The sequence below is a fragment of the Eleginops maclovinus genome, chromosome 20 (assembly GCF_036324505.1).
Source record: "Eleginops maclovinus isolate JMC-PN-2008 ecotype Puerto Natales chromosome 20, JC_Emac_rtc_rv5, whole genome shotgun sequence".
In the NCBI taxonomy this organism is placed as follows: domain Eukaryota; kingdom Metazoa; phylum Chordata; class Actinopteri; order Perciformes; family Eleginopidae; genus Eleginops; species Eleginops maclovinus.
The window spans coordinates 10,896,100-10,923,877 of NC_086368.1; the positions used below are offsets into that span (position 1 = coordinate 10,896,100).

The following is a 27,778-nucleotide window of genomic DNA, read 5'->3' on the forward strand; positions in this document are numbered from 1 at the left end:
GCCCTCTCAGCACTATTCAAAGTGCAGTGAAAAGCCCTCTGCCAGTCAAACACGGATCTCAAGTGTCATATTTATATTTATAGCCAGGCGGCTGTCTGCCAACTGAACAACACAACCAATCACTAACAACATTGTCACTGTATCCCAGAGGAACAACTTAAGGCAGACATCTCTATTTGGCCCAACACCAGGGGGGGGAGAAACTTGTAGGACCTACACAATACATTTTTGTCAATCTTTTATTAGTAAACAAATTGACAATTCCCTTTTTACAGATTTGGAAATACACTGCAAACAAGTGTTTTCAGGCATTTTGTTACAATCAAATACAAAACATAGTAAAACGCTAAATATGGTAACTACAATGCTGATAGAATTACTAGAAACAAAGTATATTGTGGTCACAGAAGTGGCTTAGAATAAAGACGTTGATTTATGTGCAATGAGATGGAATATATCTACACTGAAAAATATACATAATACAGAATAATCACATTCCCAGGGCCAGCCCAAGACAATTTGTATTTTTCAATGCAAAAGTAGCACACATTTCCTTACCATGCCTCCTGTTTACAAATAAGGGAAAACATACTTCATTATGAATCTTCAAATATTTTAAGCATGTATGTTATAAGCACTTTAAATCATAATATTACATTGACAGTTTAAAAGAAAGGATAATTATGCATAATTGCGCTGAAATTATTTGGCACTGTGTTCTAGTCAGAAATAAGAACTGTGCAAACAGTCAAAAACTAAAATAACATTGAGATCGTTAAGACGTCAGACATTGTTACATAATGTTTCATCAAGAGATTTCACACAAATAAAAAACAGAAGACTGATTGATAGTAAGTAAGATGGGACTTAGCAAGTCAGTCAAAGTGCAGCTTTCAAAGCACCAGAGTCATTCCCTTTAAGTTTAAGTTTTGACCTACAATGCGACTCTGGTTTTAAAACATCACACTGCTCATTTGACCAACTGTGTCTGAGCAAAACTGTCATCAAATCAGCATTAAAAGTCATTATCATCTGTTCTACACTGCTGGAATGAGCTCACATATTTTCTGCTCTTCGGTGTGAACATTATCACTCTGTTAATGTTTTCTTTTCTTGGATTAAATCACATTTTATCTTGTCATCATAACAACTATTGCACTCCATTGAAAAATCCTTAGAAAATAGGCAGCACTGCTTAGCATACAACTTATCAAAAACAATTACATTTGGAAAAAAAAGGCTTGCGCTGACAGAAGAGCATACAATCCAAATGTATAAATGTGCGAAGGCAGTCTTATTAAGTCCTGTTTGCTTTTTGGCAACTTTAGAAAGCGGTTTTGGGGTTAGAGAGGTTCAAGAGATAAAGACAGGCATAAAATGACACAGAATTAATAAGTCTGTGGGGGCTCATGATTCAACTGAAGTTCAATTAGGCCAAAATAGGAGGTCAACTTCTGTAACATAGCATTAAAGATCACAGAGTATTGGGATAATAGAGCTCTGTGAAAGCTCTTGTATAGTGTAACACATCTGTTTGTAACAAAACAAAAGCTGGACCTACGGATGATGGGAGAAATATAAATCAGGAGAAAGACCTTGGAACAAAGCGCATACAGTAATTCAGAGCAGCATGGAGAATAAGGTTCATTAAGGGGTCAGCATGTCGACACAGTGCCACGTCTGATTCTGCACCTACAACCTTCTGCTGAGGGGAGATTTAAGCAAAAAAATCGGAGTTTCCTCTAAACGAGGTATAGTTCTCTATGTTTTCATCGCAGGCCATGTTGTAAAACAACACTGCATGCACGAGCGTCTGCTGATTACGTGTAAAAAAAGGAAAGATAAAAAATGTTTATGGGACAATTACAGAATCTGGCAAGACCTCACAGAAATATGTTAAACTGTTGAGAAGTAGCAGCAAAGGATTGAGGACAAGCATGCTCGCCAGTTTAAACAAAGTGATATTGTGAAACAACTACACTGTGTGCACGACAGGAAACTGCATATACAGGATTCAGTTATTACTTTTTAAGTAATAACAAGTTGATATGTGGGGAACAAGTGAGCAGCTGGAACTCTTGAGGACTGTGGCAGAGTCAGCTAAACAACAAAGTTCTTTATTAAAGAAATAGTTGGTTTTGGGGGATACGCTTTTTCCCTTTCTGTCTGAGTGTTAGACAAGCGGAACAGTACAAAGCAGGAGGATAAACACCTGGCTCTGTCAGATAAAATGTGGTAATTAGTAAGCTTTAAAGGGACTGGTTGACAGATTTTGCTGCCTTTGGATGGAGCCAGGCTAGCTGTTTCCTCCTTATCTTTATGCAAAGCTACACTAACCGGCTGCTATTTAGAGTACTGAAATGAGAATGGAATTAAAATTCTCATCTCACCCAAGGCAAGGATAAAAGAGATATTTCCAAAAATGGCAAACTATTCCCTCTAAACAAAGAAATTAGGCTCCCACAATCCTTTCATTTCTACATTTTACATCAAAGCACCCATTTGGTATTTGGCCTTGAAAAACGTCTTGATTAAAACAGCACTCACACAAAAAAACATATATTTAGCTTGCAAAAGCTGTCCTTCTTGAATCACCAAGATCCATCTAAATACCCTTTAAGAAAAAACCTATGATTAAAGACTGATGACTACCATAACTTGTTTCTCCAAACTGTTGTGATAAAGTATTGATAACACGTTAACTATAAAGATGGTTCCTTCACAAAGTTAAGAATGAAAAAAAAAGGCCCAAAAAAAAAGGCAATAACTTCAGTGCTATTAAAATAATTTGGTGAAATTTAAAGTTGTGAGTCTATGTTTTGGTTAAAAGAGAAAAGGTGTTTTACAAATGTACAAGAACAAATGATCTCTGAATTCATGAATATGTAGATGTTCACTTCCTCTAATAAACGCAGGGCTATAATACACCAAACAGAGGTTGATATCCATTTGAGAAGTCCTGTGTATGTTGGTCTTTCATTTGCAAATCAATGTTTTAATGCAAACTTGAAATACTTCTACTGCGAGCAATATTTAGCGGTAAATATGATTATTTCTATTGTTGTTGACTGGTGCAAAAGTGCATTTGCTTCTGTCATTAGATTGGTACTGCTATAGGGCCATATCAGGCAGGTTGTTTGAGTGTGTGGTGGCTGTAAGCTGAAGCACGCCGGGGACACAGAGAGAGAGCAAAGGTCAGGTCAAACGTCACGTGGGGACAGTCACCGGCATCATCAGCAGCAAGTCCTGCGAGATTCTGAGGCCTGACGTCCCAGTTTGAAAGCTTTTCCTGAAGTTCCTCCTGCTGCGTCAGCAACGGGGATGCGCTTACCTTTGAGAAAACAAAACACACTTTCTAAGGTGTGAAACTTTGATTTTACATATACATTTTAAATGTAGACCATTTTTCATGGTGCAGTCGCCCATACTGTAAACCATTCAGCTACGGCTCACTAATTCTAAGCACATTTTGAATGTTTTAACACTGGAAAATTGGCAAAACATGGTGATGTCTATCAAGTTTTTAGTATGCAGAAACACTTCTGTAGGATACATTTGTCTATGTTCCCATATTGACACACTGCAAAACTGCTTGGATTTAATATGTAGTCTGGAATTAGGGCATAGCTTGTGTATTTCTTTATAGCTTATCAGTTGTCCCTCAAAACCGAATCAACTGCTCCCATCTCTGCAAATGTGTGTTTAAAACTAAAATGTCAGGATGTCATGATTTAGTGGATTGTGCTTTGGCATTATCTGTTGCTTTTTACTATCTGGCCCATCACTGAAGTCTGATCCAAACACAGGAAAATAATGATTAATCCCATGAAATATTTATAAACCCTTCCTAAGCAATATTGTTAAAGAAAACTGCAAAACACAAATATTAATTATCTTAATATGACAAAGCTTAAATTGTCACGGCTCAACGGGAACCCAGGGTTGTACAAGAAGAAACACACTCACTTATCTCTATAAACACCTCGTTGATGTTAATGGCATTCTTGGCACTGGTTTCTACAAAGATGGCATGGATAGAGTCGGCGTAGTCCTTGGCATCTTTCTCTGGCACTTCCCTGTAAATAAAAGAGGTATTTGGAGATCATTATGTTGCAACAAGCCAACAGATAATCCATTTTCATGCATTTCCAGATAACCATCAAAATCTACTTTCACAGCTTTTTATGTGAAAGATTTCCCAATTTCATGTGAGATATTCCCAAAAGAAGTGCCAGTTTTCAATGTTGTGGTAGATACAGAATAACAACAATAACATCTTGAAATACTAAGGATGGAGGTGAACAACAAAAAAAACCAAGAGAGGTGAGCCACCCTGTTTTTTCTATACTGTCTATGGTAGGTACTTTGTTCTGCTTGCAGAGCCAAATACACTGTAGCTCCAAACTGTATTACTAAGCTTAACATTAGATATGAGGCCGATACCTAAAACGTCATAAGATTTCCTTAGAATCGTTCTTTTCATCCAAGCCAGACATCCAAAGTCCCATCGTCACTCTCGCTGTAAATGAGGAGGTCTCATCATACTTCACATTCATTATAAAACATGTAGTATTCCTTTAATTCAGGCTCACCTGGCATCTGACAGGTCACATTTGTTGCCAGCAATGGCGACCACTATATTAGGAGGTCCATGCTGGCGCAGCTCCTTCACCCAGTTCTTTAGTGTTGTGAAGGATTCCTGTTGATACACAATGTATCATACAAAACAATCCAAGACAAGAATAACATATAACATATCACAGGCAGGCTCAGAGGGATAAACCAAGACCAGAAATAGATATTTTTCCTATAACCTGTTTTGCATTTCACCAATCTAAATTGTTTTTGATGCAAGTTGTTGTAGTAGTTGTAGATTGTCCTCTTGAATATAATCGAATAACATGCATCTACCCAATAACGAGAAGCTCTACTGATCTAAACTGAGCTAGATTACATTAGTTTAGCTGAGGAAGACCCCATGAGCCTCCAGCCATGAATGAATGCATGCTTCCTTATAGGCGGTGAACACATTTCATGAAGAAAATAGTTCTTTCATGAAACTGCTCAAACCAAGGCCTCTGTATAATCTTGAGTAACCGGTTCATTGTCCACAACCACATTCCTGATGGGTTTAAAAACAAAGTAAATAATACCTCTTTTGTGATGTCATAAACAATGATGGCTGCCGCAGACCCTCTGTAGTACATTGGTGCCAGGGCACGAAACTGTAATTAGACAGAGAAACAAAAGCAATGAGTGATATTGAACAGGGAAGAGGCACATATCTGCATACTGCTTTAAAACAATATATAAATGTTGATCAAATTACCTTATGCAACAACATTCCTAGAGTAGACTTATCTTCAAAGTCTGAAGATCACAGGTTTTCCTTACATTTTAAATCTTTGTATGTGATAGGGCACTAAAAATATAATTGGCAATTAATTGTAAATTTATATATTTTCACATCCTGTATATCAAAAAAACATGCCTTGGCTTTTCCATAGACTGTGGTTAATCTGTCACACAGGCACTGGGATTTTGATTTGACTCAATTATGTTAGTATACAAATGAGAAAAAAAAGACACAGAGAAACATTTTCTAAACCAGAGGCCAAGTGTTTGGAGCCTATAGCCAAGGAGCTTTATCTATACAATGGAAGTATGGCAAATCCTTCCACCAAGAACTCACACATGTGGAAGCCATCAAGAAAAAGATGAGCAGAATGTGTCAAAATAAACTTTTATCATTTTGATATTTATGGAAGACTTTATGTTTGATCTACATCAAAAGACCCACATAATCCAAACAACATGTGCATTTCTAAATTCATAGCTGCCAAGGATTTTTTCTTTGTTGCCAGGTTTTGTTATTTTTTCCTGGTTAAATACTTTTCAATGCTCATTCAAACCTGGAATTATCAATGAGCTGACTGAAATCGTTCAACAACTATTCAAAGCCAAGAAATATGATACATATATTGGTTTGAGGATGACACTTACTGACTTGATCAGATTTGATCCCAACTTTTTTCCTCTAACCCCAACATCAGGTTCACATTTTTGTTCAACAACTTTTAGACTGTGGGATTGTCATCTGTTGTTATATAATAGCTCAGACACTCATATCCACTTCAGGATGAAAACATAACAACGTTAGTGATTCCCTGCGAAGCCTTCCCATGATCCTCAGCTGTACTTTTTGGTGCTAATAGAACATTTTAGCATGCCAGGCTACACTGGCATGGACATCTATCTTGGCTGTTTGGTCATCCATCTTTCAGTTTAGGATGTGGTTAACAGCGATTTGATGAGCCCACAAATGTCAGTGCAGCTCGAAATCTCTATCGTCTCTTTTCTCGCCATTTCCAAAACACATGGATACAACAAATTAATACAGTACATAGAAGCAAGAAAACAGCAGTTGCGTTGTGACCTGTAATTTCTCATAACTGAAGTCACTTTTTAAAAATTATATTTTGGTTGTAACAAATAAGGTAATTTAGCTTAAAATGCTAGCAATGGCCTCTAAAGAATTTTTTGTTACTTGTATCTGTTTCAAAATATTTCTTTGCGATACAAACCTACCATATATTTCAAGATATGAAAGTTAAAAAACAATTATTTTCCTCTCCAACTCCTCCCATCTAACTAATAAACCCATGTAACATGTAATAACTGGTGATATGTATTTTAAGAGAAACAACCCATGTCTGAATAAGACCTTCACTTGGAATGACCCTGCCTTCCCGCCAATTTCATTTTCCTTTTGCAATACGATGGAATAAACTATCCATCTTGGAGTGTTACCTCAGGAAAGCACACATTCCACATAATTATAGTTGTTGCTGGACCCAAGTCCACCAATGGGAATCCAACTTGAGATATTTGGCAGAGACACTGGGGAGAGGGTTGTCTGTTTATTGGCTGGTGTTGGGCAGCCCCACCACCAGTCCTGTGTGGTCTATCTCTGCCTTAACCCAAAGAGCAATCACAGCGAGGCCAGACGTCTGGCCACACAGCGACCCAGAGGACGACCTCAGTGATGCCTGGCAGAGCAGATGAATTGCCAAAATCACTAACTGGGTGCTTAATTAAAGAAACCCTGCTACCCCAGTACAATTTAAAGCCCCCTTTGCTGGTTTTCTGTGTGAAGGAGCAGTCAGAGGGGGAGGACTCGACAACCTGTTGACAGCTGGGCTCAGATGTACTCGTGAGGCCTCATCTAGTGTCGAGTATGAATTGTGGAAATCCCAGAGCCTTCCTTTTCGCTCTGGCCTCTCATTCCATGTGCATTGGCTGGCTTTGTGCTCCCCTTTCTCAACTCAACACACTCAGATAAGCCAAAGCTCCAGAGGAGTTAGAAAACAAGCCACATAGGGCTTCAAAATTCCACAGAAGCTTTGTATGGGAAACACATACACATGCAAAAAACCTACTAAAGGAATGTTGATTCTTTTTCACACAAGGATGTGAGACCTTTGCGATGCGAGTTGCAACATGGTAGTGAAAAAAGTAGAAATTGGGGAATGATATAAGTGTAGAAAATTGAAAGAGCTACAAAGAAGTCACTGCTTAAATAGATTGTTGCCAGGAAAATAAATGAAAAGACATGAGAAAACATAAAGGGGAAAAAGGGGTTGCAGCAACTCTCAGATAAGACACAGTGGCAGCACACGCCAGTGGGCTGAGATAGCTTGGGTTTCAACCTCACATCTTATCTCAAACGAGGCTGCATTGAAGTCCCCTCGAGGCCGTGAAGAAGCCGAGATCCCCAGGGGAAAATGGAGGATAAAACACAAACAGTGTCTTATCTCACCTCTCTGGAGAGGACCGCAGCAGGGATAAGAAATTACAGCAGCAGGGAATGAGAATGCATGACAAAAAAAGAAAAGGGCATCCACAGAAAAAAGGGGAAGTGATGTGCAGAGTTAATGCAGAGAGATCTAGGATGCAGGGTGTGAGTCAAAGGAGAACGTATTTCCTTACTCTATAACTGTCTGAGGCTTGGTGTCAGGACATGCTTAAATGCTAAAGCTGTACTAAGACACACAGATGTATCCTCTTCCTATATATCACATATCATCTGCAAGCGGTTCAGTCTTAAACTTTGTGTGGTTGAGGAGGCATCTCAAATATTGCTGCTGTAGACACACAGGAGTGTAGATTACATCGCACTTGCACATGATGGTTACTGACAAACAACCAGTTTCAGACGTGAATGCAAGACAACATAACACAAAAGGGAAACAACAGGGCACTCCTTGATTTGTGTCTCTAATTGTATGAATGCAATGAGGAAGAAGGAGTTAGAGGCATATCATCTTGTAGATTAAAGGTGACAGAAGGGACATACCTATACTGATGTTTCTAATAAACCAATCAGTTGCCACTCACCGATCTAAAAAATACAAATTTATTGTACCACAATAGTCACGGAAAAGGGGGCTCCTAAATCAAGAGCACTACAAGTAAGAAAGCAAACCTCTACATTTAGGAAGGTAAATGTTGCCCCCTATCAGATATAATGAATAACTGCACTCTTCACTATTCACAGGGAGTGGTGCACATTACTGACCCGCTCTTGTCCTGCCGTGTCCCAGATCAGGAACTTGTGCAGCTCGTTTTGGTATTGCACTGTCTTGGTCATGAAGGATGCCCTGGTGAAAAGAAATGGTTTCATTATTGATGTTCTATGTCAAAAAACATTCATATGATTTTGCCGTTTACAAATATTATTTATGTTATATTCAAATTACTTTTATTATTCTATTTTAACAATACATCTGTTTAGCTTCCTTCTTTTATTTGTGTTGTTTTTATTTTGACTGTGTATACAGTTATAGCACACTTATTCATGCAAATAAAAAAGTAACAATAAATAATAAATAGAGAGAAATTAACTGAATGCTTGATAATGTTCTGTGCGCCTTTACACACAAAACCAATGACACACATTATAAACGTATAGCAATGGGAGGCAGCAGGCATTTACCCAATTGTTGGGTTGATGTTTGGGTCAAAGCTGTCTTCCACAAATCTCCAAACAATACTCGACTTCCCAACGCCGGTGTCCTGCAGAGACAAAATAAAGACAATGTTTACTAAACACTGTCGGAAACAATAACTACAAGTTTAATCACAAGTATGAAAACATTCTCTGGCAAAATGCCCAGATAGTATTGCTTTTTCATGGCAACTTCTTTCTTCCTGTTTCCATCACAGGCCTGTTGCTGTATAATAGATAATTAATGAAAAAGAAGATGTGATGATGTTACTTATCAATATAATCAATTCATCCTTTTATCCATAATATGTCCAAAAATTCAAAGCACAACTTTCCCTGCATACATCTCTGACAAGCAGTTTAAAACCACAAGACAAGTAATGTACCAGTTTTAAAAATCACTCAAGTTTAGTCAATGTTTTGTCAGACTATTTTCTAATAATCCAGTAAATTATTATTTCAAATGAGTAAGGGGTAGAAAATACAGACGGGATGTTTCTTTCAGATTGATGTATCAATGGGATTCTGTTAGCAAAAATATGGGTTTATGCTGATTTCATGTTCATTTTAGACATGAATGAGCGTTGCTCCTTTTGCTGATTACAATAAAAGTCCAGAAAAGACAGTGCCATTATTTGACAGTGAATCGTGTCTTCACGTCTGTTTACCATACACAAATACGGCCAAGATTTAGGATATTTATTAAATTATTATATGCACAACGATAAAAGAGAAGCTTTTGTTTGCATTGAAAATCTCGGATCTCAGGCTCACACAAACAATTAAATATATCTTTTATTCAAGACATCAAAACATAAAAGGAAAGTAACAATATAATAGAGAGCTAAAAATTAACATAAACTATAATAAATGTGAGGTAGATAGTATTGCAAATGAATAAACTATAATGTTAACAAGGATATAGTAAATATTTATAATGATAATTAATTAAGGCTAGACAGATCTAAACAGGAATTTAGTGAATACAAATTAGAAGAACATAAATCGTTAACCAAGCAGGCAACAGAGGTGTACACAGGAATGTAATGTAGCTATGTGAATACTCAATAACACATATAAATACTCAAAGCTGTAAACCGTTTGACCAAAGTAAGTAGTCAATAGACGGTACAGGTAAAGTGACTGTATGGTATAGTGATGAGGAGCAGTATGCATCATTTGATGCCACAGGTACACACTTAGATTTAGAGTCAGGAATAACATACATAACGTGTTTACATAAACATCCATGCTGACTTACCCCCAGGAGACAGACTTTTAACTCTCTCAGCGCCATTTCGATCCCCTCTACCTCAAAATGTTTTTCTAATGATGACCATTGGCAGTTTCCCCCTCTGGTCTATTTCTTTAATTTAGAAAAATCTTCAGGTCGTGTGTGTTTACAAATAACTTCACTTCGTCGTGGTCGAAAGCTGCCAAATGCGCATCTCATGTTAGGTTAAAACTCTTGCTGTTAGCGTTGAAACGTTCATTAATCCGTCGTTTTTGCCATGTTGTGATGATTATAGTAAACTAGCTAACAGTGAAGCTCAGTCTCCATCTTGAACTACGGAGGGCGGTCACGTGACTGTTCCGGCTCTTTTTTGTTTGGAGAAAAACACACAAAGCGCACAGGCCGATTTTTAGTTATGGCGAGTTTGTGCCCGAGTTGAGGAAAGGTTATGGTTTTGGGTTGTTTATTGAAAAGATAATCTAAGGGTCAATCCCAGCAAGCATCAGGAAGTAGCGTCCTTCAGGAAGTAGTTTGCTCTCGTGTTTGAGTGACAGCTGTGCGGCAGTGACAGCCCACACGGGACGGCAGCCGCAGAGCCGAGCCGAGACTCAAGATGGCAGGTAATGATGGCACTTTTCAAACAGTGTTTTATATAATATTTTCGCACTGTGCTGGAATTTACACAGCTGCATTGTGGTCTTCGGATTATACATGTTTAAAATAGCTTCTCCCACACTACTGCATGTTTGGTTTTCACAGGCAAAGTGTTAGTAAGGCGAGTCAAGTCAAGCGAAAGCGCTGGACAAGCCTTGTTAGCAAACTTAGCACTGCTAGCAAGCTAGCTAACGAAAGCTACTCATGGGTATCGAAATGTGAGACTTTAAAGCTACATTTAAACGCACAGCTGCTCCGTATATGTTTATTATTTTTTAAACTACCACTCTGTTTTGTAATTAAACAGTACCGTATGCTTTCAGCGGTGTTTATTATCGAACTGTTGTCATAGCAAAGGCTAGCGAGTTGACCTAGCTACCGCTAGCCGAGTTGCTAAAGTCATTTTCAGCCATAAGCTGACCAAATCCTCCTTTATACCATAACAAAGGGGAGATGTTGTTGTTTGCCAACATGTTTTGGGGGTGTTGTTAAAGCACCAGTAGCGCTATTTACTCCACCCATGCTAAAAACACGTTTGAAATGTATTTTCGAGATAGTTGTTGTTTTATATTTGGAGCACATTCCCCTGCATGCCCAGCTGTAAACACTGGCGTTAGCTGTCCCAGCACATGCGTCTCCTTCTGGGACTTCTTTCCGGGCTCTTCTTTTGAATACACTATTATAACTTATTGTCCTATAAACTGTGTAGTGTTCAAATTAAATCAGGATGGAAAGCCTGCTAGAAATGTCGGCCTATTACGTTATCACACTAACACATCTGTTAACACATTGAAACTATCCTCTTCACATGTCTAGTTTGGGTTTAACACTTTGGACTGGCTGATACTGGGACGGAAACTGGAAGCCAATATTTCAAACAACTAGATTAGAAAGGATTCTGGGTGAATTTTGAGAATCTGCTTTGTATTTTAGGCAACATAATATATATGGCATTAAGGCTAAGTAGTTGGTTATTTGACTAGAGTTGAAACATTTAGTCATAAATAAGTATTTTGATGTTCGATAAATCACTTTAATTCTTCAAGAAGACATTCTATGATAACAGAATGTCAAATGAGAGGATTTCCTGTTTGTTTTTTTCTCATTGTATATATACACATTTCTAGGAATGTCAAAACAAGACGTATGAAAACATCACGTTTGGCTCTGTAAAGTTTTGCAGACTAAACGATTGTTGATTAATGGGAACAATAATCTGAAGTTGCACCCCTAGATCAAACATAACAGCTCAAAATGCATTTAAACAATGATGTGTAGTAGTTTCAGGAGGAACATGACATTGAACTTCATGATTATGAAATAACAAACTGGTTATTTCATTTTCAGCCACATACTGTTGTTCCATAACAATTGTACCTTTTATTTATAGTTTGTATTTAGGCCACACCATTGTGTAAGTGATCCAAATTTTTTTTTGAGATTTCATTTAAAGTAACCTATGTAGATCAAAACCAACCTAGTGTCACATCAGCAAAACTGGGAGGTCAGATGGATAGTAAAGATAACATTTCTACAAGGAAGAAAACGGGTAGTTGTATGGGCTTCTGTTCAATTTAAAGCAGCTTGAAAACAAAACATAGCTCTATGTTTTAAAATACTGTATTCACCAAATATGTATGGAAACTATACAGGGGATTTAGACAATTGGTAAAATAATTAAATACACAAGTTGAAATAAATAATCTTACTTTTACATTCTTTATTTTACAAACTTAACTAAATTAAATTGGAACAAGGCTTTTATGCAATCTGTCACCTTACATTCAAAGTACCAACAAGTTCCCAGTGTGAATACATTTATTTCCCAATGTGAGTTAGAACATTTTTGAACCGCCAACCAGCCCCCTGCCTTTGCTGGCCGTATATTGAGTATCGCTGCTGTGGATGATAGTCAATCAGAAAGTACCCTCACACAGAAATAAGAGGTTCCTAAACTTGTAAGCTTTATAGTAGCCCATATACAATAAATGACCAAAATGACCAGTGACAACAAAATAACCTAATCTCATTCATTTCGTACACGATTATTTTTTTATCATTTCTAACTGATTGACATGGGGATCTGCAGGTGTTTTGAGGGTCTAAGAAGAACATTACATTTCTATAATTGCCTTCTTGATTTGATGTCTTCCACATACCATATACCAACTACGTCATAGTTTCTGTTTTGCAGAGTGATCGATTTTCAATCTTACTGTAGAGGACTTTGTCCTTTCTTGGTAATTGTCAGCCTGTAAACCTGCCTACACAGAGCTCCTTTAATTTTGTAGGGGGAGTGGTGTATGTAGTGATGGTATGTTGATGACATGTTTGCCACAAACGGTTTCCCCCTCTAATTGCCTTATCCTTTCAGGTCTATCTTTATACTTTGAAGATGGCCACGATGATCTGGATGATTGTGAGTACTTTTCTTATTTTAATATAAAACAATTACAGTATTGATGGATTCACTTCTTGTATATGTGGAACTCTGTTTTCCCTCTCTTTAGCAGGGAGTTATTGAAGTTTCATCTTTCTGGGCAACCCCATTCACCCATATGAAATATAAAGCTGTCAACAGTATTACAGGGTTTTACGCCTTGCTATTATTAGCCGTCATACAGACCCGACAGTCCCTGTTGTCTGCATCAGCGTGGGCGATGAAACTGTGTTTGGATCCAACTGCAAAGCCAGTGTGTATTTATGGTTGGAACCATGGTTTCTGTAAGAAAGAAAATGTGTTGCCTGGTAAAGAGTCTTTGAAGATTTGTCATGTTCAAATGGAAAACATTCTGATCAATTAGTATTGCTGTTTATTTAACTTAAAACGATTGACAGGCAGGCTATATATGAATTATATCATGAAGGCAAATCTAACCAATACAGGTAATGACTGCCAATGAGCATTTTTGCACTTCAGTTTTAAGAGTTTTGGTCAGTATTTATTTAAATGTACCATCTGTCTGTTGCTTTGTAACTTATCCCTTTTTATATAGCAAAACAGTTTCACAGCACGATGCTGGGTGTAAATAACTTGAATAATCACAAATCGTACGTGGGCTGCAGGTGTTGCCAGTGAAAAGATACATTTGCACATCAATTTAGCCGAAGCATCATTATGACCAGAGAGGTTTAAATGTTTTCAACTTCAAGAGATTCTTCCTGGTAAAAAAACGTTATAACTAGTGAAAGGAAACCCTGGTTGAAACCTTAAATTGAGTAATAAGTTAGACCTGAGAATTTCTGCTTATTTCACCCATTGTAGTTTCCTAATTTCTGACATTTAGCCTGACTCAGTTGCTTCAACGTGGCGCTGCGATGGCTGTGGTCAATCTGTTAGCACTCATTTAAATGATTTATTTCCAGGCATCAGCTGTGTTCCAAAGATGAGGGGTTTTGACAATAAAAATGATCCTTCTTTCCATCCCGCAGTTGGATTTGATGACTATGGTTCAGAGTGTGACGGCATCCGTATCACAGCCTTCCTCGATGCGGGACAAGACAACCTGACACCCCTCGGGAGGCTAGAGAAATATGCCTTCAGCGAGAATGTCTTTAACAGGTAAGTGGAGCCCCGCGGTCACGATATTACTAAAAAACAATCTTTATAGGCAAATGCTTTGTTTTATTCAAATCTATATATCACTTCGTGAGACTCAAACAAACAGTAAGCTTGATCAGATGGGATTTGAATCGGGGTTGGGAGGAACTCACTAGAATCTGATGTACAGTTTCACATAACAGAATATTTTAGCCAGTGTCATGCTTCAGTCGAGCCACTGCATCCTTACTGACCTTTACCATGTCCACACTAATACCAACTCTGTCATTTATTCTACACTCTGGCCTAATCCCACCTGTTAATCATACTTTAGTAAATATGAATAAAAAACAGTTTGCTACCTGAATGCAAGTTAACACATTATTTGTTTTGGTGTGGAAGTTAAGCTGTTAACAAACGCTCTGTTGTTGACGATTTGTATACAGAGTATTAGTGGCTTTTGAGCATCAAGGAAACATCTGCGACCTTGTGGATCTTAGTATCTAGGAAACATCTGGCAAATGTCACTTCAGATGCCAGATATCCAACAAAACAAAAGAAATATGTCCTAACTTTCTTTCACCCAAACCAAAAAATAAAGTTTGATTGACTGTTAATCCTTCACTGACAGTAAGGGAATCATAGTTAAGTGTTTAATAGATTGCATAAATAATATAATTATGTTGCATTCACAAGATATCATTATTAGATTTTATTTTAATCATATTTATTGTATGAAATGTATTGAATAGTGACTACATTGTACAAAAATAATCAATATAAAGTTTTATTTCAAGTCATCTCCAGGTGTGTGTTTAAAAATCACCTGAACAACTGCCTGCATGCCTGTGTGTTTACTTATCACATACCTGCCTTCACTCTTTAGTGCAGGAATTCAAAAGACTTAAACATCAAAGACTTAATGTTGAGCTACGGGTGGATGGTTTCTGTCTGGATATGCCAATAGTAGCCCTAGTTTATTGAAGGTTTAAAGTGATGAGTGATGGCGCATGTATTTTGTTATATTCCTGATGTGGTACCATCTGTGTAGCGACAAAAGCCCGCTAGATGTACTTGGTGTATTTAAAGTCCTCTGCAAACATTTAACGCTGCCCCGTGGTGCCCTCACAAGTGTGTTTAGTTCCTGTCTTCATGCTTTTCATGCTTGGCTTTGCAGGGCTCAAGCCCTGCTGTCATTTACCAGTTTGTGTGTATCTCCGTGTAATGCTCTTGGCAGCTCTGTCCGAGCAGTATGCCATGCACTGTGCATTCAGCACTTGTAGGTATTGGCAGGCCGTCTACTAACTTGATGCTCCTGTTGCTCTCTAGGCAGATCGTGGCTCGCGGCCTGCTTGATGTGCTTCGAGAGTTCAGTGACAATGAAAATGATTTTATCAGTGTCATGGAGACAGTTGCCAGAATGTCAGAAGATGGAGGTAGATGAATTTTTCTTTGCATCATTGTCTTAACTCAGATAAATCTATAGTTGACTAGTTTCTCTTTTTTAATCTTTTTACGTTTTTCTTTATTAAATGCAATTAAACTCTACCAGGATATCTTTGTAAAGAAAAAGCAGCTAGGAGTAGTTGATAAGGATATTTCAAACAAATAAATATGTTATTTTGATTTGAAGTCAAATTAATAAAAGTAATTGTTCAGTCATTAATCACAGACTCTCTTTCAACAGAGAATGTCCTGTTCTCTTTTCTGTTTCATGTTTTATTAAACTTTGGATTTTGAGAAAACAATACATTTAAAGACATCACCTGGGACCTCAAGATGATGGGATTTGTATTTATTTTTTCACATTAGTGTTCCTATGCACATTAAGCTCATACTTATTTTGTGTGTACCCAGAGCCCACAGTGCGAGCTGAACTAATGGAGCAGGTTCCCAACATCGCCATGTTCTTACACGAGAGCCGACCCAACTTTCCAGCAGCTTTCTCAAGATACTTGGTGCCCATTGTACACCGATACCTCACAGATCCAAATAACCAGGTAGGTTTCAAGTGTTCCTCTTTTCTAGTTATTTTTTTACAATGGAAACATTCACTACTTGTAGTTTCGGTGTGCTATTTTTGACAGCTAACCAAAAATAAGAGAAATACAAATTCCATCACTTGTCCGATTTATTCACATTAATAGTTTGAACTGTTTTTTAACGTCCCACTTTTTTTTCCAGGTGCGGAAGACGAGTCAGGCAGCGCTGCTTGTTCTCTTGGAGCAGGGCCTCATCTCTAAAGCTGATATGGAGACCAAAGTTTGTCCAGTTCTGCTCGACCTCACAGAACCCAACTGTGACGATGACTACAAAATCGAGGCAGTCGCGGTAAATAAACCCCTGTTGTATTTTTAAGCAAAAGTTGTTGTGTAGTTTGTGATTTAATATTGGGGAAAACACACACATTTATTTTTATTTCTGCTTTCAGTTCAAATTTAAGCTTTTTGCAGCAAATATTTCCCCTTCATTGAAGCACAGTCTGAGTTTGTTTGGCACTAAATGCTCTCCATTCATCTCTTTCAGATCATGTGTAAAGTTGTCACCATGCTGAGCAAAGACACTGTGGAGCATCTACTGCTGCCACGCTTCTGTGACCTGTGCAGTGACGCCAGACTCTTTCAAGTCCGCAAGGTAATAAACTCTAAATAATTCACAGATGAACACACATTTTTTTCTACAGAGAGTTAAATTGTGTCAGAATGAATTCAAAAACAATGTGAGGGAGCCCTAACTCTGTTTTAGCCCACACTGCGCTTTTGTTTTCTGTGAGGAATGTTAATTCTGTGGTGTAACTGGTGCTGGTTGGGAAAGGGTATTTATGAGCTGGAAAGGCAGGTAAACATTGTGAATTACTTTTGACAATTGTTTTTAAAAATGTTTTTGATTGGTTGATGTGTTTGACACTTAACTTTAATGGTCTGAACTACAAAGCAGAAATACAGTTTGTTTGAATTTGCTTTAATAAATATAAACACTTTTACTGGTAACAATGTTACACAGGTTATGTTAGGTTGCAACACAAAGTAAATTGATGATTAACAATTTACATTTAAATGTACACATCATGTAAACCTTTAAAATCTTAAAATCACCCTTTTCTTTTCTGTTTAATCTTCAGCGGGTAGAAGGGGTGAAATGTTTGGTTTTATACGGTAATCATACAGTGGTAAATAACTGTATGGAGAAAAATGTACAATACACCATTAAACATCTAATCATGTGGCTTAGTGACCATAGCATTAGGCAGTGTGGATAATAGCGAATCATCCTTTAAGAAACACTGAATGATCAAGCTAGGGGAGATTTAGTAAGGGGACCACTTTGTGTTATGAGTATTTTATTGGAATGAATCATTTCTGTCTCCTTATGAGATACCATGAAAATGTGTAACCTCTTGTTCAGTTGGTTTGTTGTTCATGGTTTAACATTTTTCTCTGCCTTGCTGATCATTGTGATGTTTGAATTGTGTATTACAGGTCTGTGCAGCCAATTTTGGAGAATTTTGTTCAATTGTTGGTCAGGAGGCCACAGAAAAACTACTGGTGAGAAGCTCCACAATCTGCAATAAGATGTCATTATGTAACATTAAAGTTTAACATTGATTGAAGATTTCCAGGTTATACTGACCTTTTTCATTTTATTTCTTTTAGATGCCCAAATTCTTTGATCTGTGCTCGGACAGTCTGTGGGGCATAAGAAAAGCCTGTGCAGAGTGCTTCATGATGGTCTCCAATTCTACCTCTCCAGAGGTGCGACGTGCAAAGTTGTCCCCCTTGTTCATAAGCCTCATCAGTGACCAGTCTCGCTGGGTAAGACACATTAATACACACACACACACACACACACACACACACACACACACACACACACACACACACACGTTAAATTATGTTGCATAAAAGCACCAGTGCATTTATGTAACTTCCTCCTGTATGATGATGAAAATGGAGCTGTTTTCCTCATCACTTTGTGCATTCTCTTGTTCTTGATTTTGAGCTGTTATTTTTTTTCTTCGATTAGAATACTCTTCTCTGTTTTCTTTTTCGTAATGTTCGGTATGATGTTAGAATAACAAACTGTCATTCTCAGAAAAATTCTCATACAGTCATACAGAGAGAAAAACAAGTGTTGAGCAACTGATAAGAAATGGAAAATCTCAACAACATAAAAGTCACTTCTCTCACTGGCAATTTTAGTATATTTTTAAAGTGGTTGCAAAAATGATTATCAACGATTCAAATCCTAGCATTTACCCATGGCCACGCGGGTCCAAACTACACACACTTATGATGGAGAGTTTGATAAGCTTGATGAACATGTGCGGTCTTGTCTGTGTGCATAGCACAAATGAGCTTGAGGCCAATGTCTTGACTGTGAGGGGTGAGAGAGAGGGAGAGGGGGCCGGTGCCAGAAGCCTGTCACTGTCAGCTCTCGCAGGGCTCAAGACGTTTTGTCTTTTTTTATCGTAGAGGGTCGGGTTTAGCTTCAAGTCATTTAATTTTCTCCTGAGCACACACAACATAATGACATGTGCAAACTTAAGATGTTTTTGGGGAAATCTGTGTATTTAAGTTTAGACCAACAGATTCATATATTGATATAATAGACTGACCGTCAAACCAAGTTGGCTCAGCTTAGTAACTTCATTCATTTTTATTTTTTAAATGTAAGCTTTGATGAAAGTGACTGATTCCCCTCTGCTCCACTTTTAGGTGCGACAGGCTGCCTTCCAGTCTCTGGGACGTTTCATCTCCACCTTTGCCAATCCCTCCAGCACAGGCTTTCACTTCAGAGAGGACGGCGCCCTGCTAGAGCTCCCCAGGTGTACATTAGCCAGGTAAAACCCCTCACCTTCATCACCACTGCAACAACCAACACTGGGTTTGCTACAATGATTGATGGACATAAGCAGCTCAAAGTCTGGCAGGAATTGTTGTCATTACCTCATAATTGTATTATATGTTAAGTCACTGACACAGTTTTACACGTTGCATCCTCCAATGATGAGTCATTGTCTTCAATGACGGGTTTGATCTGGTCAGTCCAGTTTTTTTTTTTTTGTGTGTGTGTTTTAAAGGTATATTTGCTTCAGCATAGAAATCAAAACAATGGAGGTTGACACAATTAATCATTTTGTTAACTAAATCTATAGTTAAATACATCATCAAGACATTTTCCGAACTTAAGATAGTTAGGTGACGAGTAAACGCTGATTCTGCAACAGTGCCGGGGGAAAGAAACATAATGTTCACTATACTCTGATTACTAAAAATACAAACTGCAATAGTTACTGCATCTTTGAAAAAGATGAGACTTTATTACAACTAAAACTTGACAAAACATTTCGAAAATAAGATTTGTTTTTCTTACAAGGACATTTGACACATACCTAACACCAGATAAATGCTGGTTCACACATTATTCTGAATACATTTGACCTAGAACCGTATTTATCTTGTAGTGGCTCTTTTTATAATATGATTTGGGTTAAGTAATAACGCCAAGGCTTAACATTTGTAGAGTTTAGGTATAGTATGTAAGTATAAGGTCTGTTCTTTAAATCTATATTTAGAGTATCCCTAAACATTTTGTTGGTCTCACTTCAGTGACTGCTCCCTAAACTCTCTGAACTGCTCCGACATCAGCGGCTGCCACACGGGAAGAACTATCGCTCACACGCCTCCCAACCAGGACGGCCGCGCCACACCGTCCCCGGAGCACGTGTCGACAGCTGACGGTGATGAAATGCACAACTACGACGACAACCATTCTGTTCCTGGGGCGATGCGCAGCGGCTTCACTCGCACATTCTTGAACAGCAACGCCAGCCCCACGACCACAAACAACGCTAAAAACACAAAAGACACGGAGCAGACGGACGAGAACTTTAACTCTTTCAACTATTGGAGATCTCCTTTACCAGACATCAGCGGGGAGCTGGAGATGCTAAAAGGTCAAAAGTCAGAGGAGGCGAAAGAGCAGGAGGAACAGAAAGAGGACAGAGAGGTAGAGCAACTGAATATTCCTGATTCCAAGTTGAGTCCTGGCAAAGCGACCAGCGACCAGATCCAGAAGGTCTTGGATTGTTTGCAACCGCACATTGATGACCCCGACGTACAAGGTGGGTAGAAGGAGGCAGAAATCATGACCTGTATAGGAAGCCTTGTATCGGCATGTAGATTGAGTTGTAATGTGAATTTCCCTCCAGCCCAAGTCCAGGTTCTGTCAGCAGCTCTGAAGGCCGCCCAGCTCGACGGCCCCGAAGACGAAGACCTCACTGAACCCGAGCAGGAAGAGCAGCCCGAGGAGAACACAGACAGCCCGTCTGTGGAGACCAAATCTGTGGAGGTCCAGTCTGACAGTGAAGAGTGTCCCACAGAAGAGGAGCCCACGACGGAAGCTCCTGCAGCCGACCCCGAATCGAGCCCTGTCCAGGAGCAAGGGGACGAGGAGACGCAGACGGAGCCCCTGGAGGACCAGGAAGAGTCTCCTCCGGACTCCCCTATTCAAGTAGGAGACTAACAGATCCTTACAGTTTCAGTCAGCTGTGTGACTACATATAGTGGACTGTAGAAGTCAATTTATTGAACATGTTTACAAAGTATAAATAATAAAGTTCATGTTCAAAAGGGGCAAGAAGAAACATAAAAGCTTTTCTAGTCCTATCCCCTCTAGCAAACATTGCTAATCGAAAGTCCTACAGAGTTCACTTCATGGTCGTCAGCGGTCGTGATATTTGCATCGTTTTAAAAAATAAATAAAATTCATTCATAATATTTAAATAATATTCACAGATAAACCCAAAAAAAATAACAAAATCGCCAAAGACAAACAATAATCCTGAGATCATCGGTCCTGCTCATAACCATTTAAAGTTTGTTTTTTGAATAGTTTTTTTAGTTTTAATAACGTTTCACAGTATTTCAGCTCACCATTACAGCTGTTCCACAGATTAGCACCTCTGTTGTGATGCAGTGAAGTTGGGAATTTGTTTGTACAATGGAATCATTATTGAAGCAAGGGTTTTTCGTTTCAGTCCTCCAACAATTCTTTCCACCTGAATGCGTAGTGCTCTTGCTGTTCCCTAACGTGTGTTTGTATCTGTATTTTCCTCAGGAGTCTGAACTCATTGAGAGTGTAGAGGAGGAGGGAAAGGACGACTCTGCTCACAGCCCGTTGGATGAGGAAAAGCCCAAGATCCAGGTCAGTTCCATCACAACAGAACAGATAACCTGCCCAGACGTGGATTATCAAATACCTTATCCACTCCTGCTTTATCATCAAACTCTTCATCTGTTCCCCATCCCCAGAATGTGATCCCCCAGCAGCTGTTGGATCAGTACCTCTCCATGACGGACCCAGCCCGGGCCCAGACGGTGGATACAGAGATCGCTAAACACTGTGCCTTCAGCCTGCCGGGGGTGGCGCTCACTTTAGGGCGACAGAACTGGCACTGCCTTAAGGACACGTATGAGACCCTCGCTACTGATGTGCAGGTAGGCGGAGGAAGGGAGTGTACCAGGGTGGATTTATGCGGGGTTAGGTTTGATGTTTGGTTTCTGAATGAGTTGATGATTAACACTATGAAGAAATGTAAGAGATTCAATTTAAAATATTGAATTTGTTTAGGTTAGGGGCCTCTGGGACTTTTGCTATATACAGCTCTGGAAAAGATTGAGACCACTCCAATTTTTTTCTTAAATGTTTATCTCTACATGTATGGCAGCCATTCCAGTGTCTGTTGAATTCAAACACAGGGAACACATGTCAATAGGTTATAGAATACAATCAAAATAATTCATTTATTATGATTGGATAAAGTCATTTGAATCAGGCAGCATAAACATCTGTTTACTTGTTTTGTGTACCTGGAATAACGCGTCTCGACATGAGATGCTGGCCTTGTGAAGAAATGGCTTTTATTTGTTTACACTGGGTTCATTTAAAACTGAAGCTCTGCCTGGTTTTATTGGGGCGGCCGGATTCATGCTGAAGTCACTGAATCAATGTTTTCTTCAGCTCTATTATACCGCTATAGTGCTGACATACGTAGACATAAGTAGAGCGGCGTTTTCATTATTTGGTAAGTAGTGTAGTGCGCGAAGGACCCTTCTTTTTAAGGTTCTAACTGAAAATCCAAAATGCATTGCTTGACAACGTGTGCAAGAAAGGGAACTGCGAGGGCAAGCGTTGCCTCACCTTGCAGCAGAGACATTGTGACAGCACTGCGTCGCTCATTACCTAACCGCAGTACTGAATGTCACTGTTGGCATGACAACGTTGCACTGTACAATTGTGGACTCACCCCTTTTTTTTTCATACAATCTCCCTGCATCATCAGTAAATATAAACCAAGATGCATTTGCTCTCCTATTTCCGCCCAAAAGCACCCTTTTTAGAATTAAAAGTCACTTGCTTGTTCAGGGCTGGTGCTTTAATCGTTGTGTGTTCCCCCCCCCCTCCTCCACCCTCAGTGGAAGGTGCGGCGCACTCTGGCGTTCTCCATCCACGAGCTGGCAGTGATCCTGGGGGACCAGCTGACTGCAGCCGATCTGGTGCCCATCTTCAACGGGTTTCTCAAAGACCTGGACGAGGTCCGCATCGGCGTGCTCAAACACCTCTACGACTTCCTCAAGGTGAGGTCACACACTCTCTGATACACACTCAGGTGTGAGGACACTTTCTGTAACTAAGAGGAGTTGGTTCGTCTTGGTTATTGTTCCAACACTGCCAAGCTCGTTGGTGAGCGAAAAAGGAAATGCTGTTGTTGTGATAAATGTCAGAGTTCAATAGAGTGGTGCAGGGATGATGTATTTGTGTAGGCCGACCTGGAAGTAAGCTGCGCATGGGTTCCCTCGACACAAAAGCAATGCGTTTTCTCCATAGGAGTTTAGAGTATTAAGTTAAGTTCTGGCCCTGTGAAGTTCGTTGCATGTCCCCCCCGTCTCCCCGTCCCTCTCCCCAACAACTAAATGGTCATGTCAAAAAAGATTAAAGACAAGACTTTATTTATTAAATGTTAAACTCAAAGAACGGTTAACATTTGACTGCACTTGTTTCAGGGTTTTTGGTTTTCAAAGTCAGATGGTAGCTTTGCTGGTGGTGCTCAACGGCTAAGTTTGCTGATGTTTTCGTTGCAGCTGCTGCACGCCGACAAGAGGAGAGAGTATCTGTACCAACTGCAGGAGTTCATGGTGACGGACAACAGTCGCAACTGGAGATTCAGATACGAGCTGGCAGAGTACGTCTCCTTCTTCTCTTCCTGTCGGGAAAAATGACATGTTTATTTTAACAAAAAGAAATTCGATCTGTGTCTTAATCATGAAGCTATGACGTGGCTAAAGTGTTCATAACACCAATTATTTGTTAGATTTAATACTCCAGAGAATGTACTGTCAACATGACCACCTTTTTATTTGATTTTGTAATATAATATTTAAAATTGCAGTGTTCTCTCTCTCTCTCTCTCTCAGGCAGTTGATCTTGATCATAGAGTTGTACAGCCACTACGACGTGTATGACTACCTCAGACAGATAGCGCTCACACTCTGCTCCGACAAAGTCTCAGAGGTCAGGTGGATCTCCTACAAACTGGTGAGTGTGCAATATTGAATTTGGGCCTCATGTTGCCGGGGATAGAGCATCCGAACTTGTGACGGGTGGTTAGGTCAGAAACCAGGAAATGATTCATACTTGATAGATGATGTTGAAGACATGATGTGGGTATGTGATGCACTGAAGGAGGTTCACCTGCTCAGGTCTAACACTCAAAAAGGCGACTAGGCATGTTTGTTTTTTAATGTTCTCTATTGTCTGAGACTCAAAGCAGACAGCTTCTCAACTTTTAATTGCATGTTGTTCTGCTATTGGTCCAATTCCTGCCTCTGAGCTGTTCAGGAGTATAATCGAAAATGTACTATCCACAGATCAGCCTTTATTTTACCGATGAACTGCTTTTTTACACCCTGTTCTTATGTGTCTCATCACCTCTTGTGCTTTCAGGTCGTAGAGATCCTCCAGAAGCTGTACGCATGTGGGGCCGATGAGCTGGGCCTGAACTTCATCAACGAACTCACCGTCAGGTTCTGCCACTGTCCCAAGTGGGTCGGCCGGCAAGCCTTCGCCTTCATCTGCCAGGTATGAAGCTCTCATCTTGCATTATGCTGCAGAGTGGTGGAAAAGCCTCTTCTGCATTGTGTCATTAAATGTTTTTCAACTCCATGAATAGCAGTCCGGGTCAGACTGCTTATCTGATGGTCGTCCAAGCTGAAGAGATGAGACGGCAAAATAAATGTTCACCCCATTTATCGTCTCGGAACATTCTAATCATCATTTTCTTCACTGAAAACACGCTTTTAGAGGTTTAAGGTTCTCTATATAAATGTCATAAGTTAAGATGAAATGCGCCAAACACGACGCTGTATTGTTTACGTTAGAAAATCGAATGGCAGATAATAACTCCAGCTGTGCATTACAGTAATACTGCAAGTCTGTTTATCAGCATGTCTGACCGATCTGTGCTTCGCTCGCCTCCTTTAACCGCAGCCTGTCTGTGGTTTTTAATGTGACCTCCTTCTTTCTGCAGGCCATAGTGGAGGAGGACTGCATGCCCATGGAGCAGTTTGGCCAGCACCTCCTGCCCAGTCTGCTCAGCCTCTCCTCAGACCCAGTGGCCAATGTGCGAGTTCTGGTAGCAAAGGCTCTGCGACAGAGCGTCATGGAGAAAGGTAAAGTGCAAATAGATTAATAATGAACATTTTCAGGAGTCAACAATTCAGTTCAGACAAAAAGGGACAATATTTATCTATGTCTCTTACTAAAGAATCCCCTCTGTTGGACACATCCCATAGCCTGTAACTGAAGCTGACTGATTTTGGTTTTGTATGCAGCTTACTTCAAGGAGCCCGGCTGTGCCTTCTCTGACGAGCTGGAGGAGACGGTGATGGCTCTGCAGTCGGACAAGGACCGGGACGTGCGCTTCTTCGCCAGCCTGGACCCTAACAAAGGCCTGATGGAGACGGCTCCCCTGATTTAACCTCAACCTCCGAGTCCCATCGCAGCCCACCTGCCTGTCTACCTACCTGTCTGTCTGACTGATGCACAGTTGGCATAAAACCTGCAACACCAGCACCTGACCAGATCCCCAACCTCTCGCCTGCTGGGCAGACCTGCACCAACACCAGCTGGGGGTCATGTCAGAGGATCAGATTTTAGAAAACAAACACCCCCACCCGGGCTCTGGTTGGGCACTACATAGCGCACATTGCATCCACGACACAGATGCATACTTCTCAGAGTTTTCAGAAAATGAGCAGGACTCAGAGGTTAGCTCACTTCGTGCGAGCCGCCGTATTACACCTGAACCCCCCCCCCCCCCCCTCTTCCACACTAACAGCAACTCAATCCTTCCCCCAATCACAGACTTGTAAAACTATGACGGGCTCTTTCTCTCCAAAGCTAATTGTAAGCTTGATATAAAATTGATGAATTGATTTCTTAATGCTTCTTTTTGTGGATTTCTTAACGAACAAGCGGGCGAGGCCTGCCTGACTCTGATGTGTGCACTAACTCAGGGGGACTCATCTGAACCTAAACAGCATTATTAGCTACGTGATAAGCAGCAGCTCCTGCTGGATCCCTGGGGAAACACAACTCCAGCTGTCTGAGCAACAGACCAGCCAAACCAAGTAGCTCTGCTGGTGTCTCGCTCCTCATTTCCTCTTAAATATCTCCACTGTCTCAGGCGTCCTTTGTCTCCTGAGATGTCCTCTGGGTTATCGTCTGCTTCCCTCCTACTGTCTCCTCTTCACTTGCATTTCTCTACCATCTGGTCTTCAGGGGCCGCTGAAACCACTACTGCACAGAAGGAGCGGGGGTTCTGTCACTCTGTTAAAACCATATCATGACGTTTTTTAAAACGTTAATAAACTGTTGATTGCTCTTTCCCCTTCTCCCCTCCTTGTGTCTGTTTACCAAAAATGTGACACAACGCGTCTCCCAGATGGCAGGAGACCAATAGAAATACCTCTGTGTGGACACGGGGGGGGGGGGGGTACATGTAGAGGGACATCACAGGCTCTGAATGTCCTCGTCGGAAACATCTTCACAAGGGCTCATGACGGAGGGACACAGGGTGGTTCAAAGCTCAGAAAGAAGAGGAAGAAAGCAAGCACACTGTTGGATTATGCATGTTTCCCCCTCCCCTCAACACCCCCCTCACCTTCCTCTTGTGTATAGTCTCTTCCAGTTCCTTAAGGTTGACCTCCTGATGTTGAATTTTGTGACCATGGTAGCTTTCAGTGGATCTGACTGACCAGTTGTACAGTAGGATATAGGAATGGCTGCGTGACGAGACGGACTCATCATCATTTCTCGTTTTCTTGGTGGAATGATTTTAAGTACGAGGTCTTAACATTTAGCAACTCTTTTGTACAGCTTAAACCTGTGGAAAAACGGTTTGCGTTTATGGAACCAAGGCCAGTTTAGTCGAGGTGTGTGTGAATATTGGGAGCAGTCACCAAGTCACTTTTTGTAGTCTCTCGAGCTTGTTTGTGCCCCTCCGTTGTAAATGGTAACCCTTTTTCTTTTTTTGAACATAGACATAACTTGAGAACTTAAAGCTGATTGTGGTGTGTGCGGTGCATCTCAAGTCTTTCTTCCCTCGAAAAGGAGAGCTCACCGCGGTAATGGCGGTGTCTACTCATCTCGTCTGTCTGCGATTTGTGTCCATCTCATTTTTTATGTAGTAGAACAGTTAATATATACATTTTATGAAAATTATTTTTCTTTTCAATTATGCACCACTGTTCAAAGATTTTATATCCTAACTTTACAAAATTTACAACCTTTGTAATATTCAATGGTTTCTTTTAAAAAGACATTTTATGTAATGTTATTTTTAGTATTCTGTAATTAAAATTATGAAAATTAATGTCTGTGATTTATGTTTTGGTTTGGAGTTCTGTGTTATTACCTCTGCCAAAGGGTTTTATGAGTGTGGTTTGGTTTGTTTTTCTGCAGCACTACAGAAAACCGACTGGCCTGATTTTCATGAAACTATGAAAGGGTCTGAAAGGAACCGAGAAAAAGGCCATTTCATTTTGAAGCTGATCCAAATCATGTGGTGGATACACAAACCATTTTTCTCTTGCTAACACTGCACATGGTCCTGTTTTGGTCAGCTGATACCGAAATATGTAACTGCTTTATATTGGAAACTTGTTTTAATTGAATGTGTACAGTTCTGTCTGCATACCTACAATCAGACAGCTGCACAGCTAAGTTATCTGGAACATGGTGCCGTTTTATTAATTAAAATATCAATGTCGAATAGAGAACA

General features: G+C 39.9%; 2 protein-coding genes across 4 annotated transcripts; one reads left to right on the plus strand and one right to left on the minus strand.

Annotated features, from left to right (window-relative positions):
• Window positions 1-223: 223 nt before the first annotated feature.
• rab22a (RAB22A, member RAS oncogene family) lies at window positions 224-10,785 on the minus strand. Of its 2 annotated transcripts, none has more exons than XM_063910903.1 (7): window positions 10,269-10,785; window positions 8,996-9,075; window positions 8,579-8,660; window positions 5,154-5,225; window positions 4,593-4,699; window positions 3,967-4,076; window positions 224-3,351 (listed from the first exon to the last, which is right to left on the minus strand). In XM_063910903.1, the coding sequence occupies exons 1-7, from the start codon at window positions 10,302-10,304 to the stop codon at window positions 3,125-3,127; spliced, it is 714 nt and encodes a 237-aa protein (XP_063766973.1). In that variant the 5' UTR covers window positions 10,305-10,785; the 3' UTR covers window positions 224-3,124. The 2 variants fall into 2 exon arrangements, with proteins under 2 accessions (XP_063766973.1, XP_063766974.1); XM_063910904.1 differs by having other exon boundaries at window positions 224-3,331; window positions 10,269-10,784.
• Window positions 10,615-27,370, plus strand: ppp4r1l (protein phosphatase 4, regulatory subunit 1-like). 2 transcript variants are annotated; one of them, XM_063910900.1, is made up of 20 exons: window positions 10,615-10,861; window positions 13,270-13,314; window positions 14,328-14,457; window positions 15,766-15,872; window positions 16,294-16,436; window positions 16,621-16,767; window positions 16,963-17,070; window positions 17,916-17,981; window positions 18,090-18,248; window positions 19,152-19,276; window positions 20,085-20,560; window positions 20,648-20,949; window positions 21,556-21,642; window positions 21,750-21,935; window positions 22,914-23,075; window positions 23,580-23,680; window positions 23,913-24,033; window positions 24,442-24,576; window positions 25,025-25,166; window positions 25,329-27,370. In XM_063910900.1, exons 1-20 carry the CDS (start codon window positions 10,855-10,857, stop codon window positions 25,472-25,474), a joined length of 2,895 nt encoding a protein of 964 aa, XP_063766970.1. In that variant the 5' UTR covers window positions 10,615-10,854; the 3' UTR covers window positions 25,475-27,370. The 2 variants fall into 2 exon arrangements, with proteins under 2 accessions (XP_063766970.1, XP_063766969.1); XM_063910899.1 differs by having other exon boundaries at window positions 10,616-10,861; window positions 20,046-20,560.
• Window positions 27,371-27,778: the final 408 nt, after the last annotated feature.

Coding starts and splice junctions, on each gene's coding strand:
- rab22a (XM_063910903.1), bottom strand. CDS start 10,304: ATGGCGCTGAGAGAGTTAAAAGTCTGTCTCCTGGGG. Junction 4,077..4,592: donor TGTGACCTGTCAGATGCCAG/GTGAGCCTGAAT, acceptor TTTTATTTACAG/GGAAGTGCCAGAGAAAGATG. Junction 3,352..3,966: donor CGAGGTGTTTATAGAGATAA/GTGAGTGTGTTT, acceptor CACCTTAGAAAG/TGTGTTTTGTTTTCTCAAAG.
- ppp4r1l (XM_063910899.1), top strand. Junction 17,071..17,915: donor GACTCTTTCAAGTCCGCAAG/GTAATAAACTCT, acceptor TGTGTATTACAG/GTCTGTGCAGCCAATTTTGG. Junction 25,167..25,328: donor ACAGAGCGTCATGGAGAAAG/GTAAAGTGCAAA, acceptor TTTTGTATGCAG/CTTACTTCAAGGAGCCCGGC.